At 33.6% G+C, this 15765-nt stretch overlaps 2 protein-coding genes across 5 annotated transcripts; one reads left to right on the top strand and one right to left on the bottom strand.

The window, feature by feature from the left end:
• On the bottom strand, window positions 1-6662 carry LOC133705972 (uncharacterized). Of its 4 annotated transcripts, XM_062131440.1 has the most exons (12): window positions 6142-6662; window positions 5905-5956; window positions 5265-5669; window positions 4424-4809; window positions 4139-4333; window positions 3871-4068; window positions 3598-3672; window positions 3455-3521; window positions 2263-3331; window positions 2131-2184; window positions 509-583; window positions 1-363 (listed from the first exon to the last, which is right to left on the bottom strand). In XM_062131440.1, exons 1-12 carry the CDS (start codon window positions 6514-6516, stop codon window positions 318-320), a joined length of 2997 nt encoding a protein of 998 aa, XP_061987424.1. In that variant the 5' UTR covers window positions 6517-6662; the 3' UTR covers window positions 1-317. The 4 variants fall into 4 exon arrangements, with proteins under 4 accessions (XP_061987424.1, XP_061987423.1, XP_061987421.1 ...); XM_062131439.1 differs by having other exon boundaries at window positions 1-583; window positions 5265-5663; XM_062131437.1 differs by having other exon boundaries at window positions 1-583; window positions 6142-6661.
• Window positions 6663-14723: 8061 nt separating this feature from the next.
• On the top strand, window positions 14724-15433 carry LOC133704503 (large ribosomal subunit protein uL15x). The gene has a single exon (XM_062129339.1). The coding sequence runs from the start codon at window positions 14791-14793 to the stop codon at window positions 15229-15231; it is 441 nt and encodes a 146-aa protein (XP_061985323.1). The 5' UTR covers window positions 14724-14790; the 3' UTR covers window positions 15232-15433.
• The last annotated feature ends 332 nt before the right edge of the window (window positions 15434-15765 follow it).

The following is a 15765-nucleotide window of genomic DNA, read 5'->3' as shown; positions in this document are numbered from 1 at the left end:
TTGTCTTCATGTTCAGTGATAAAAGCATTAAAACTTGAAATGTTGCACAACAAAATTTCCCACAGCAAGCTATCGGAATATAACAAGAAACAATTTTAGAACAGACAGGACCTCCATTGAGCACCCATCAAAGCCATTACCAGTTAAACTCCCTAAGCATGCCGGGACCGACGTATCAGAAACATTAATCCCTGACTGCCAAGGAATTTAAGCCAGATCCCGAATTCAGATAAGACTCATTAGATCTTCCCAAACCTTCAAAGAGAATTGCCTTGCATTTCAGAGCCTGAATCATCCCAAGTAATCCTTCGCTAAGATCATTTGTGTCGCCTGACAGGTGATTGGGATCTTGATCTCCTTCTCCTGCAAGAAATTAGCACAGCTACTGAACCAGGTAATATTGCAATTCAAAAACCAGAAACTAGATTCTTTCACCTTTGCAGCAAATGGTCGGGCATGTCTCAGAAACACTAACACAATCTTAATCTTGAATTGCATGGAAACATACCTTGTGGTCTCAAGAGAAGAGTAGGGAGAATGTCTGCGCTGAGAATGCTTGCTATGAGGTGACCGCGATACTTGTCTAGAAATGAAAACACCCATCATACTTATTTCGTGAGTTGAAAACACACAACTGAACAGAGAAATGCTTAGCCTCGTCCAGAATCAAACTTGACAAGTATTTTGATTTCCGTAAACACTTTTGCTACTATTACCTTAACAAAGATGCATAAACTACCAAACACCATCAAGCTTTAACCAAAAAAGACAACGTATATGACCACAGCCCCTCATAAGAAACGCAGATCCATACATAGTATTATTTTTTTTTATCCAAACAAATTAATTTTTGAGACCCCAGTCACCTCCCAACCCCCACCCCAGGGTTTCCTTCAAGAAACCATTACATCCACATTCTTGAATTCAGCCCAACTACAAGAGAAATATCCATATATAAACACCCAATGTTATTGAGGCAACATGTCTCTAATTTATTTTTTCAATTGAAAACGTAGAACTATTCATTTCAATCTTCTACAAGAACATAAAATTATAATTATAATTTTACTTTTTTCTAACTAAAAAAAATAAAGTGGCCACTTATTATAGGATTGGAGTGCTAAACCCAAAACATGGAACAAAGTGATGCTGCCATGTGCTAGACAGAGGCTGCAAAACTACAACCAGGTCAAGACACCCATTGCTCAGGATTTTTATAAGCTATAGAGATGAGATAGCAAAAAAAGAACTATATTCAGGGGGGGGGGGGGGGGGGGGGGACCAGATGAATGATTGATTACATACAATGAACATGTTCGCTCAAGACAGGAAATGTAATATGCAAAGATGAAATCATATAATGTGTCAAACATGACAGCGAGCCAACAGTGAGATTGAAACTCATAGACATTAAAAATTGAGGACAAAAAAAGTGCCTATAATCTTGCCCCGTAGCTCTTTATCTCTGGATCATTGCACCGAATTTTGGTTCCATGTGCTATCGATAAGTCAAGACATATCTACTTGATAATGGAATATGCACCATAAGAATTTATCTGAAACATGGAAGTGTACTTGATAATGACACGGGCACAAGTATTTTTCTCACAGATGTCCACCAACAACTAAAAGTATAAAGATGGTAAGATTGCAGCTGCTTTCCACCCCACAACTCTTATTTTTCTTTCCTTTTTTCTGTTGATAAAACAACTCCTAATTCTTCTCAAAAAATGCAAGCAATTTCAACTGATTTGCTCGCTTCCATTAAAAGAGTGAGCTGGCTAGGTTACTTTATCACAAGGAAAGCCGACTTGAAAAATATCACAAAAAACTACATTCAATAATTGTCCATGAGAAAAATCATTACCAAAAACCATACTACATTTGAATTACTGACAAGAAAAGATCAAAGAATCCTCTAAGCATTTATACAAGGAAAAACCTGGGTCCAAACAAGAATACTAGAATTAATTTAAACTGTTATTTACTCGTTCCATGTTCGTTAAATGAAGATGGACACATTATAGTTTCACAATAGTACCACAGAATAATTTGAATATTAAAACGGGTAGAGAGAAGTATAAACATAAGAGATATGATAAGAAAAATGAAATCCTGATATATGAGTACCTTCTTCTAGATCTGACAGGTGATGGTGAAGAACGTCGTTTCCTGGAATGTTTCCTGCAGTACACAACAGAATATAAGCATCCACACAGCAAATCCAGAAAAAAAGGGACAGGCAGAATCTCAGAGGTGAACCTCTTAGAATCATCTGATGCTTCATCACTTGAATCATTGTCCTTGCTGTTTCTACCCCTACTGCTGATTGAAGAGGACCGTGTTCTCTTGCGCTTGCTTGAGTCACTGGTAGGTTTATGTCTTGCTCTATCTTCCTCCTTTTCCTTTGAGCGATCTCTCTTTCTGGTGGCATCTTCTTTGACACTAGATCTGTGCAGTTTTTCTGCATCTTTCCTGTCCTCCTTGACTTCAGGACGAGAAGACCTTCTTCTTGATTCTGGTTCCTTTGCACTCTCTCCTGTCCTGTCTTTTCTTTCTCTCCTTTTCTCTTTTGAACCATTCAGATCACCTGTTTTTTCCTTGCTTGAATGTTTTGCATCATGTCTCCTATGACCATCATTCCCCTTCTCATCTGCCATACTCCCACTACTTCTACTTTCATGTCGACTGTCTTGATCTGGTCTCGCCCTGGTATCCCTGGCCTGAGAATAATCCACCACTGGTTTTTCCACATTGACACTCTCACCAATTCGATCAGATTCAATTTTGGCATTTTCTTCAATTGTAGCTTTGGGCACAGCCTTGTTATTGCTTTCTAGTATTTTTTCACCATTAACACTAATCTCAACATGTCTAACTCCAGAAACAACCTTGGAATGTGCATGCTCACTCAACTCACTAAAAGCACCATTGATTTTATTATCAGAACCAACTGAACTTGTTTTGCTCAGATCACTCTCTATATTTGTAACTCCAGAGTTCTTTCTGAGTTCTACTTGTGAATTGCCATTTTCAGCTGCATCATTCATATCTTCAGCACTCTCTGGAATGGCCAACAGTTGAGGCACAGGATTTTTCTTAGAATTTGATATGCTGGAACTCTCGATTTCATCATCTTCATCAGAGGCATAGTTAACAAGACCCAAAACATTTCCATGAGAGCTGGAACTAGATTTTTCATTGACATCTTCATTCTCAGATTCCTTGGTTCTAACAGGAACTAGAACCTTTGCAGAAGCCTTTGGAGTTGAGATAGCTGGGTGTGACGGTGACAGTACCTTATGATTTGAAGTAACCGGTTGGTGCTCAACTGCAAAGCCGAAAAGGGCCATATAGACAAGATTTTAAAGAGCAGAATAAAGTTAACATAAATATATAGTTAGAGAAAGATGTATAGGAATGGATAAAGACCCGGATGTTATGGCATGATTACCTTCTATTATCAGGTCATCTTCATCAAGAACTTTCGTTGCAATTTCATCAAACAGCTCATCAGTAACCTAATCAAAACATGGAGGTTACAACTACCAGAGAAAGAAGATAATTCAAAAACAAAAGAATTTATGCAGCTGTAACCTTCAAAAGAACTTCAGTTAGGATACGTTTGATTTCCTGGTTAATAGCAGCACTTCTAGCTGCTTCAACATAATCCTGCAAAGAGCCAAAACAGAAAGACAAAGAATACAGGGAAAAGGATGTTCATTGTCCAAAATCAAATGCAGATCATTGCATGAAAAGAAAACTCATTGAAATTATCAAGAAACATATCTAGCAAGGAAAAAAAAATCTTTTATCAAGGGAGAGAAACACCAAAAGTACATTAAACATTGAAAGATTAAGCGATTGAACCTCATCATCATCCTCTTCTTCAGTTGACCTTGGGGAACTAATGCTTTTGCTACCTGCTTGATTACCCTTTTCAAATGATTTATCAACACCTTCTTCATCCATGGATTCTATTTCCTCTCTAGGATGTTCAAGAGAGGACCTCGTCATGACAGAAGCATTCTTAATTATTTCTTCTTTAAGCCAATTAGGCACAGAAGCCTGGAAAATTTTCCACAGCTCAATAAAAATCATTTTAGTTAAATGCAAACCAGTCTAAGAGTGTACTCACCTTTTTGGGGCGTTCAGAAATGTTAGAAACCCCATAAGCATCTGCGAAGCCTCCAGTAGGATGAAGTGCATTTCCAGCACCGAGACCATATGGCACACCAGCAGGTGAAATTGGGGGCTGAAAACTTGTTCCAGGAAAATTTCCAAATGGCGGCGCAGCATGCCCAGAAACAGAAGAAGGCACTATGGTAGGATCCTTCAGAATAAACATAGTAGCTATTAACACATCAGTGTAAGACCTCTAAAATAGAAGAAATATTTGCAATATTCAGAAAGCCAAAAAAACCTGAGGCCCCGGTGGAAGAGCTGGAGGATAAACTACACCAGTTGTAACAGCAGGGGTCCAGGAACTAATTGAAGGCATGGGTGCAGCAGAGCCAATGCCTTTCACAGTTCCTACTGAATCATGATGTGCAGCATAACTTGATTGTGCATGAGGATCATGATCACAATTGAAACCAGGTGCAAACTCCAAAGGCTGATTACTGAGATCAGCTGTGGGATTAGCTGCCTGATTGCTATATGCAAAGGGCTGCTCAGTCAAACTCAAAACTGATCTACCAATAGCAGGCAATGATGGCGGCAGATGATGCTGTCCTTCTTGAGCAGAGGAAATGGGCAAAGGCAATGATCTGTAAAGCTGCTCCTTTGGATCTCCAGTCTCTTCTTTACCTGCCATACAATTGAGTAGTCAAACAGAAGAATAAAAACAAACAGTAATGTATAAACTCTTGGGAGAAATTGAAGTTTAACTTGGCCATCAATAAACTTGCTCCTAAATATTATGTGTACAAAATTCAATTCACTGCATGAATTCTATAGATTTTAATGTAGCTTTAGATATTAAAGATCATGGTGAGAACAGTGGACCTCATTTTCCCAAGTACTTGTAACTCCAATAGGAGACGATGGTGCTTTATCCCCTTTTTTTTTACAGCAGGAACTAAGAACAAATTTTCCTTAAACCTTATTCATCAAAAAGGAATTACATCTCTCAAAGCCACTTTGTCTTGCATGCCTATTTCATAAGGGGTGAAAAGGTTGAAAGTGTTAAAAACAGTGTCCCATAGGAGCAGTTTTGAGCACAACCTTCACATGCAAGTACAATATGCTAAATTAATTATTACCTGTAACAGAAGAATAACTAGAAGGTACCTCCTGCTGATGAACAGATGGACTTGCATTTGAAGTTGCAGCTCCACCAGGGTAAGGTTGAGGCCTGTCATAAACATGTGAAGGCTGCCCCATGTTGAAAGATGCATTCTCCTGTGGATAAGCTACTGGCAGCTGGTGTGGCGCGGCTGAAACTGGAAACTGTTGATAAGTTGTCGCAGGAAATGGCTGCTGCTGAACACCTTGATAGTGAGTATCAACAGTTTGTGGATTCTGATCATAGTACCAACTTTGTTCTTCTGATCTGCCAACTGTTGTAAATTGAGACTGAGGATGTTGATCCTCCGATGCACCGTTTTTGGTAGCTGCCCATGCTCTGGCCTTAGCAGCCCAATCCTCCACATGGTTACGTCCTGCTGCTATTATAACATATCATTACAAAGCTAACCCCAAAAATAATTTAAAAAGAAAAAAAAAACAAAACAAAACTCCTCGCAAGGCTGACGAGGAGGAAAGGTTCATATTGGTAGTCTATAGCTTTTTTGTTTTTCTTATCCACAATGCTGATAACAAAATTTCAAGCTACACCATCCAAACTAGGGCAATAAAAGAGAAAGGATGTCAGGGATTGCATTTGGATGTAAGGGTAGTTACCTGATGGATATTCCCAAGCTTGGTGCTGCTCCCAATTAGGATTCCCCCATTCCTGAAAACAAACAGAAATAAATTAAACAAGCAATTCGTTACCAGTTAATTTATTCTTCTAAAACATCATATAAAACAGCATAATCTCTCTAAAAATTGCCAAATTAATGCCCTAATTATAGGCAGCAAAAAAAACCCTAGCTTCACAAAGTGCAGAGATTTAAGATTACGCATCGGACGATTCACCTGAGAGTGAGGTTGTGTTGGCGGAGGCACGTGGGGGCGAGGAGGAGGGAAGTGGTGGCTTTGAGGGGGAAGGTGCGTGGGATAAGGATATGAAGAAGAGGGGGGAGGGGGAGGGGGAGGGGGGGGAGGCCACTGCTGGGGAAGTGGAGGAGACACGGAGTGTGATGGTGGTGGTGGTGGATTGTATTGGAAAGGGTTGGAGTACCATGAAGTGCCTCCTTGTGGTTGTTGAGGGAGCGGTGGTCTTTGCTGGTACTGGTGATAGTAGTGGTAAGGATCCGCAGGCGGCGGCGGCACTTGCTGTTGTTGCTGTTGCGGTGGTGGTGGGGGTCTCATGTATCCGAGATGCTGCTGTTGCTGTTGGTAAGAGTCCATTTTTGGGTCTTTAATTCGCTCGCCCTGGGGTTTTAACAATATTATTGCCTTAAAGAGAGACAAGCAAGGGTTTCGCTTCCTGGACACGGCTTGAATGCTAACAACAACAAAACGAAGAGCAGTTTTACTTTTTCCATGTAATGAGTTTTTTATTTCTATTGGAGTAATTTATGAGTTTTTATTTTTATTTTTATTGGAGTAATTTATGAGTTTTGATTTTTTTAAAAAAAAACTTAAAACAATATATTATTTAAAACAAAAACTGCTTTTTTCATTGCGACCCGCCAAGCCAAATTTATAGAGATTCAGTTTCTTATAAAGCTAAAATTTTATAACAATCAGAAATTAAAATTAAAAGTACATTGTAACTTGATTGAATTAGAAGACGGATATATGAAGTGGCGTTCTTCATAATATATATATATATATATATATATATATATATATATATATATATATATATATATATATCATGCAGGTATATATCACTAGTAGATAGAAAAGGATGGTGGCATACCTGCATGGTCAGAAGAGGACAGGATTGCAAACCTCTTATAGTAACGAGGTTGCCTATTTATATTTATATTTATATTTATTTTATGGTTCATCTTTTAGCTACGCTACGTGTGTGGTTGAAAATATGTTAGATATTTTTTTTTAAGTATTTTTTATTTAAAAATATATTAAAATAATTTTTTTAATTTTTTTTAATATTAACACAATATAAAAACATTAAAAAAATAAATTTAACAAAAAGATGACAGGGTGATACCACGATAATGAAAGGTGACGTTCAACAAAGACTATGATGACGTCCGTTGGGCCACCTCTCACATTCCTTCTCCTTCAAGCTTCCGTTGGGCCCATGATTTTCTCCCCACTTCTTTTCTTTTTCACCTCTGGAATCTGGATAGGCTTGGCCTAGGTTTAGGCTTAGGTTGGGCTCTCCCGAGATGGGCCTGGACCAATCCACTTCTTTAACCTTCATTCCGTCCACTTGTACTTTTGTAGTGGAGCCCGACCACCCCAGCGAAAGTTTGACAAGTCTAGGCTGGCTCGGGCTTGAAATATGTTTTATCAAGGCTCGTCCATTTGTGGTGCGGCTCGAGCTACCCTTTCCATGAATAGATAATTTCATTTTTATTGTACTACTATTAGAAATAGTGATCCACATCTGCATATTTCTTTGGTTCTCGAAGAATTCTGCCACCAACCAAACCAAGCATTGGCGCAAAAAATATATGTTAATCAAGCTTAAGTGAAAAGCATGAGCTCTTATTATTATTATTATTATTATTATTATTATTATTATTATTATAACATATTCTAAAAAGCTTTTTTTATTTTTTTTCCTTTTCTTTTAATTATTTTTTAAATATTTAATTTATTAATATTTAATTTTTTTATTTAATTATCAAACTTTCATGATATGGATTTCGAGTTTGACGGGTTAGCCTAATTAATTCTAGGTAACCTGTCAATTTTTTTTTATTTAGTTATCAAACTTTCATGACACGAATCCAAGGTTTGATGAGTTAACTGTTTTGGCGGGTTAACCCAGTTGATTCAGATTTTTTTTTTTTTCTCATTAGTTTTTTTCTTCTGATTTCATTTTTTAATATTGTATACAGTTCACAGTAAAAAGGTTGATACTTTTAGTTTTTTTTCTTTTAATATTGTATGCATGGCCTTCTTTTTTTCTTTTTAATTAATTTTTTAATTTATTTTGTTGATATTAAATATTTTTTTATTTAGTTATCAAACTTTCATGACACAAATTTTAGGTTTGACAGGTTAACCTATTTAATTTAGATTTTTTTTCTTTTTTTTCATTAGTTTTTTTCTATTATTTTTTCTTTTGAATTATTTTTTTATTTAATTTAGTTCATTAATATGAAATTTTTTTTTATTTAGTTATTGGTTGATTCTTTTTTTCTATTTAGTTATCTTAGGTTTGGCTAATTAGAGAAAAAAAAATTCTTTTTATTTTTTTGTTGTTCTTTTGACTGTGGACTGTATAGTGCAGTCCACGGTGAAAAGACTGATGTCTTTTGTTTGTTTTGGTTTTTTTTCTTTTTAATTAATTTTTTTGTTTAATTTAGTTTGTTAATGTTTAATTTTTTTTCTATTTAGTTATCAAACTTTCATGATACGGATTTTGGGTTTGACGAGTTAACTTGGTTTGATGGGTTAACCCAATTAATTCTTGGTAACCCGTCAATTTTTTTTTCTATTTAATTATCAGCTTTCACGGCACGAATCCAAGGTTTTATGGGTTAATCTGCTTTGAAGGGTTAACTCAGTTAATTCATATTTTTTCTTTTTCTTCATTAGTTTTTTGTATTTATGTTGGTTTTTTTCTTTATTTTTTTCTTTTTAATTAATCTATTTAATTATCATATTTTATGACACGACCTTGTAGCCAGACCCGTTTCCAAGGCTATTAGGTATGGTATTGCAGCCACACCCACTTAAACTTGGGTCATGCAAGTTTAATGTTATTATTAATATTATAAATATTACTCTTAGATCAGGCGTTGTAACCAAACCCAAAACTCTTAGGTTTAGCTTTACAGAAAGATCTAACACTTTTAAATCTTAATTTTTTTGATATTTTTTTAACAAAAAAAATTGACTCACGGCATCGTACAGGTCATGTAATTAGTACATATAACTAAAAGGTGTGGGGAAATCATTGTTCCCCCACACCCAAAAGCAGTGTGGATTACAACAATAATCCATAGTGCTTTCCTCTTTTTTTTTTTTGCTAACTTTTTTTCTTTTTTCTATTTTTTTTCTTTTTTTTTTCAAAATTACTGTTTTTTTTTAAACTTTCCTATTTTTTCTTTTCTTTTTCATTTATTTTTTCTTTTTTTCCCAAAATTATTTTTTTTATTTTACTTTTTAAATATTGACCTGGTTAAAAATTTTGCTTTGTAATTTTTTTCTTTAAAACATTGTTGATTGCTACAATGTTTCTCCGCATGGTTTTTTTATGATTTTCTTCGAAATTATCTTTTTTTATTTTATTTTTTAATATTGAGGTGGTTAAAAATTACAATTACAACATATGAGGAAAGCACTGTAACTTTCCTCGAAAATTACTGTTTATTGGTACAATGTTTTTTTCTACATGGTTTTTTTCTGTTTTTGTTATATTTTTCCCTAAAATTATCTTTGTCTATTTTATTTTTTAAATTATAACACTATCTAAATGGTGTGGGGGAATCACTGTTCCCCCACACACAAAACACTGTGGATTACAACAGTAATCGACAGTGCTTTCCTCTTTTTTTCTTTTTTTTTTTGCATTTTTTCATTATTTTTCCAAAATTACTTACTTTTTTTTTTCAACTTTCCTTTGTTTTTTTTTCAAAATTATTTTTTTTATTTTGCTTTTTAAATATTGAGTTGATTAAAAATTTCGTTTTGTAATTTTTTTCCTTTAAAATACTGTGGATTTCTGTAGTTTTTTCCCACATAGTTTTTCTATTTTATTTTTTTATTTTTTAAAATTATATTTGTTAATTTTTTTAATATTGAGCTGATTGAGAATTTAGTTTGGTAATATTTTTTGTTTAAAACATTGTTTATTGCTATAGTGTTTCTCCACATGGTTTTTTTTTTGTTTTTTTAAGATTTTCTCCTAAATTATCTTTTTTTATTTTATTTTTTAATATTTAGCTGGTTAAAAATTACAGTTACAATATGTAAAGAAATCACTGTAACTTTTCTCGCAAATTACCGTGGATTGCTACAGTGTTTTTTCCCACATGATTTTTTTCTGTTTTGTTATGTTTTTTCCTAAAATTATCTTTGTCAATTTTATTTTTTAAATATTAAGCTGGTTAAGAATTGCAATTACAAGTAAATACAAGTTTTTCCTCACAAAACACTATGGATTAATACAGTTTTTTCTCTCATGGTTTTTTTCCAGTTTCTTTTGTGTTTTTATTTTTTTAATATCGAGTTGGTTAGAATTTAACTTTGTAATAAAGCTTAATCATGTGGGGAAAGCACTGTAGCTTTCCTTACAAAACATTGTGGATTGCTACAATGGCTCTCCACATGGTTTTTTTTTCATATAATTTTTTTTAAAATTATCTTTGTCAATTTTATTTTTTAATATTAAGTTGTTTGAGAATTACAATTACACATAAGGCTAAATCATGTGGGAAAGCATTGTAGCTTTCATCACAAAATACTGTGAATTGCTACAGTGTTTAAACATGATCCTCCATTTTTTTTGTTATTTTTTTCTAAAATTGTCTCTGTCGATTTGTTTTTAATATTTAGTTGATTAAGAATTTAGCTTTGTAATTTTTTTCTTTAAAACACTATGAATTGTTGCAGTGTTTTCCCATATGATTTTTTTATGATTTTTTTCAAAATTATCTTTGCTGGTTTTTTTTTTTAATATTGAGTTGGCTAAGAATTATATTTACAATAAAGCTAAATCATATGGGAAAAGCGTTGTAGTTTTTCTCACAAAACATTATGGATTGCTATAGTATTTCTTTAAATGGGTTTTTATTTTATTTTTTTGGGGAAAACACTGTAGTTTTCCTCACAAAACATTGTCAATTGCTACAACGTTTTTTCTCATAGGTTTTTTTCCTTCCAAAATTATCTTTGCTGGGTTTTTTTTAATATTAAGCTGGTAGAGAATTTAGCTTTGTAATTTTTTTTCTTTTTATTAACAGAAAAGCTAAATGATGTGGCGCAAACACCGTATCTTTCCTTACAAAACACTATGGATTGCTACAAATCATTTTGTTAAGTCTCTAAGTTTTTGATCACTAACACAACCTTTTTTTCCGTCATGAATTATTTGTTCCATCATACCTTTAGTTTCTATTACTTATCTAGCGCTGGTTCACAATTATAACACTATCAAGTATGTTTGTTTTATAAACTTGCGACAACACGTGTAAATGTTATCTCGTTAACAATATTCTAAATGGTGTGGGGAATCACTATTCCCCCACACCATTTCTCTTTTTTTTCTTCTTTTTTTATTTTTTTTTCCAAAATTATCTTTATCAATTTTAGGTTTTTAATATTGAGTTGATTAAAAATTTTGCTTTCTAATTTTTTTTTCTTTAAAATACTATGGATTGCTACGGTGTTTTTCCACATGGTTTTTCTATTTTATTCTTTTATTTTTAAAAATTATATTTGTTGATTTTATTTTTTCAATATTAAGTTGATTGATAATTTAGTTTTGTAAATTTTTTATTTAAAACATTGTTGATTGCTACAGTGTTTCTCCATATGGTTTTTTTTTTTATGATTTTCTCCAAAATTATCTTTTTCAATTTTATTTTTTAATATTGAGCTGATTAAAAATTACAGTTACAATATGTGAGGGAAGCATTGTAATTTTTCTCGCAAATTACTGTGGATTACTGTAGTGTTTTTTCCCACATAGTTTATCTTTTTTTTTCTAAAATTGTCTTTGTCAATTTTATTTTTTTGATATTAAGCTTGTTATGAATTACAATTAAGTAATAAGCTAAATGGTGTGAGGAATTCATTGTTCACCCACACCTAATGTATTGTGGATTACAATAATAATTCACAGTGCATTTCTCTTTTTTTTTTTTTCACTTTTTTGTTTTTTTTCATCTTTTGTTTTCCAAATTTCCCTTTCTTTTTTTTCTTCCAAAATTACTTTCCTTTTTTTCCAACTTTCCCCTTTTTTTGTTTATTTTTTTTTCAAAATTATCTTTGTAGATTTTACTTTTTTAATATTGAACTGGTTAAAAATTTCACTTTGTAATTTTTTCCTTTAAAATACTATGAATTTCTATGGCATTTTCCCACATGGTTTTTCTTTTTTCTTTTTTGATTTTTCAAAATTATATTTTTTGATTTTATTTTTTTAATATTGAGCTGATTGAGAATTTAGTTTTGTAATTATTTTTCTTTAAAACATTGTTGATTGCTTATAGTGTTTCTCCGCATGGTTTTTGTTGTTTTGTTTTTTGATGATTTTCTCCGTAATTAACTTTTTCAATTTTATTTTTTAATATTGAGCTGGTGAAAAATTATAGTTATAATATGTGAGAAAAACACTGTAACTTTTCTCACAAATTACTGTGAATTGTCAGAGGGTTTTTTCCCACACGGTTTTTTTCCAGTTTCTTTTGTGTTTTTTTTTGTAATATTTTTTTCCAAAATTATTTTTTTCAATTTTATTCTTTTTAATATTTAGCTGGTTAGAATTTAATTTTGTAATAAAGTTTAATCATGTGGAGAAAATATTGTAGCTTTCCTCGCAAACACTATGGATTGCTAGTGTAACACCCTACCTCACTAGTAAGATATTGTTCGCTTTGGGCCTCCCAGTCCACCCAAATCCAGGGCTTCCACCCAGATTCCCTCACGGTTTTGTTCTTGATAGCCATGCATGACCCCAAAACGCGTCTTACTAGTCAATGTGAGCATGCACTTAAAAGGCCTTGGCTCTGGACACTCGCTTCCAATGTAGGATCTTACAATCCTCCTGCCTTAAGACGAGCTGTTCTTAACTCTGATACCAAATGTAATACCTCACCTCACTAGCAAGATATTGTCCGCTTTGGGCCTCTCAGTCCACCCAAATCTAGGGCTTCCACCCAGGTCCCCCTCACGATTTTGTTCTTGGCAGCCACGCATGACCACAAAACGCGTCTTACTAGTCAAGGTGAGCATGCACTTATAAGGCCTTGGCTCTAGACGCTTGCTTCCGATGTGGGATCTTACAGCTAGAGTGTCTCTCAACATGGTTTTTTTTTCTTATGATTTTTTCAAAATTATCTTTATCAATTTTATTTTTTTTAATATTGAGCTGGTTAAGAATTGCAATTACAAGTCATTATAAATAAGGTTAAATCATGTGGGGAAGCACTGTAGCTTTCATCACAAAAATAATGTGAATTGCTACAATGTTTCCAACATGGTTTTTTTTTCCCTGTTTTTTTTGTTATTTTTTTTCTAAAATTATATCTATTGATTTTATTTTTTTAATAGTGAGCTTGTTGAGAATTTAGATTTGTAATGTTTTTTGTTTAAAAACCTATGAATTGTTGTAGTGTTTTCCCATATGATTTTTTTCAAAATTATTTTTGTCGATTTTTTTTTGAAAATAGAGTTGGTTAAGAATTATAATTACAATAAAGCTAAATCATATGGGGAAAGCGTTGTAACTTTTCTCACAAAACAGTGTGAATTGCTATGGTATTTCTCTAAATGTTTTTTTTTTATGATTTTTTTTAAAATTATATTTGTTAATTTTATTGGGGAAAACAGTGTAGTTTTCCTCACAAAACATTGTCAATTGCTACAATGTTTTTCCTCATGGGTTTTTTCTTCCAAGATTATCTTTGTTTGTTTTTTTTTAATGTTAAGTTGGTAGAGAATTTAGCTTTGTAATTTTTAAAAAATATGGCGAAAACAATCATTTTGTTCAGTCTTTAAGTTTTTGATCACCAACATAATTTTTTTTCTCATTATGAAATATTGACTCCATCATACTTTTAGTTTTTATTATTTTTCTAGTACTGGTTTATAATTATAATACTATCAAGTACGTTTGTTTTATAAACCCGTAGCAGCACGCGGTTATGTCACCTTGTTATTAATGAAATCAACTCTATATTTTCGTGAAAAAAAAAGCATCTCAAACTATGGAAGTCATAGTATTTTCTTTTTCTCCCTCATGAATTTTTTTTATCAGATCACATCTCACTATAATTCACAAAGGAAAATGATTCTTGATTAAATCTTGCATATTAATTTTTTTTTTAAAATGATGTGTCGATAAAAGGATAAAACCAATGAATTTAAAATGATTAAATTTTTTAATAATATTATTCATTTATAAATATATATGCGCCAGGTCACCCCATTGTAATCATGAATAATGTACAATATGTTTTAATTAAAAAAGCTACAATTTTAATCATTTACTTGAATTAAATTATTAAAATATATATAATAATGCACTTTAAACAAATTGCATAAATAGATAATAAGGAAGAAAAAAGAAAAAGAGAGAGGAAGCTGAAGGAACCCAAGAGGGGAGCCCATTTACCGAAACCCACCTTTAACTGCCGCGACCACATTCCAAAACTAGAGGGCAAAACCGTCAACCGAAAATTCCTTTCATTTTCTGTCGCATATATACACCTCCCGAACCCTAAGCGCTCGCTCTGATTCACCCGCCGCCGTTCAAACCCAAAACAACAGATCTCTAACACCCCCCTTCCCCCGCCCCCCGCCCCCCGAGAAATGACAACCCGCTTCAAGAAGAACCGGAAGAAGAGAGGGCACGTCAGTGCTGGGCATGGACGCATCGGCAAGCACAGGAAGCACCCAGGAGGTCGTGGTAATGCTGGAGGTATGCACCACCACCGGATTCTCTTCGACAAGTACCATCCCGGTTACTTTGGTAAAGTCGGTATGCGTTACTTCCACAAGCTCCGCAACAAGTTCTACTGTCCGATCGTGAACATCGACAAGCTATGGTCCATGGTCCCACAGGATGTTAAAGACAAGGCAACCAAGGATACTGTGCCGATGATCGATGTAACTCAGTTCGGTTACTTCAAGGTTCTTGGGAAGGGGGTTTTACCTGAGAAGCAACCGATTGTTGTCAAGGCCAAGCTTATTTCGAAGATTGCTGAGAAGAAAATTAAAGAGGCTGGTGGAGCTGTTGTGCTTACTGCCTAAGTTAGGATTTTTAAGATTTTGAATTGTCTTATTTTCCCTTAAAAATTCAAGCGATTAGGGATACCGTTGAACCACCTATTTGGATTTTGCTTATCACATGGTTTTGTCGCTTGCATTGCTTCATGCCCTTTTGTTATTTGAATTGATTGCTTGATGTTGCTCTTATTTGACTAGTTGAATATGATTATTAGTCATCTTGCAATCCTTGCTCTTCTCCATGCTGACTTGTTTTTTAGGGTTTTCTTTTGCCTACATTGGCTAGAAATTGAAGTAGCCATGGATTTGAAAATGCCTAGTGATGGGGATATAAAACCCTATTTCCATTCGTTTATATGCATTGAACTTTCTTGAACTTGGGTGTGATTCATTTTTCATATGCCCTGTCACATCTCTCTTTGCTTGTTTGATCTACCAAACATATTGTTTAAGATGCTTTTGCATTATTCATCCTGGCCTTTTCAAGTCTCAGCTATCATTTTTATATTTGTAATGTTATGGTATCACTTGGTTGCAAATGTTTCAACTTGCAATGTA

This window comes from Populus nigra, chromosome 10, assembly GCF_951802175.1.
Source record: "Populus nigra chromosome 10, ddPopNigr1.1, whole genome shotgun sequence".
Lineage (NCBI taxonomy): Eukaryota > Viridiplantae > Streptophyta > Magnoliopsida > Malpighiales > Salicaceae > Populus > Populus nigra.
Note: the sequence above shows the minus strand (reverse complement) of the source record. Positions and strands in the feature narration are given on the sequence as shown.

What these genes read in the sequence shown, in the direction of transcription:
- LOC133705972 (XM_062131437.1), bottom strand. Translation starts at nt 6,516, where the DNA reads ATGGACTCTTACCAACAGCAACAGCAGCATCTCGGATACATGAGACCC. An exon ending in AGCTTGGGAATATCCATCAG is followed by an intron (nt 5,670 to 5,904) that starts GTAACTACCCTT and finishes ATGTTATAATAG; the next exon opens with CAGCAGGACGTAACCATGTG. An exon ending in TAACTGAAGTTCTTTTGAAG is followed by an intron (nt 3,522 to 3,597) that starts GTTACAGCTGCA and finishes TGTTTTGATTAG; the next exon opens with GTTACTGATGAGCTGTTTGA.
- LOC133704503 (XM_062129339.1), top strand. Translation starts at nt 14,791, where the DNA reads ATGACAACCCGCTTCAAGAAGAACCGGAAGAAGAGAGGGCACGTCAGT.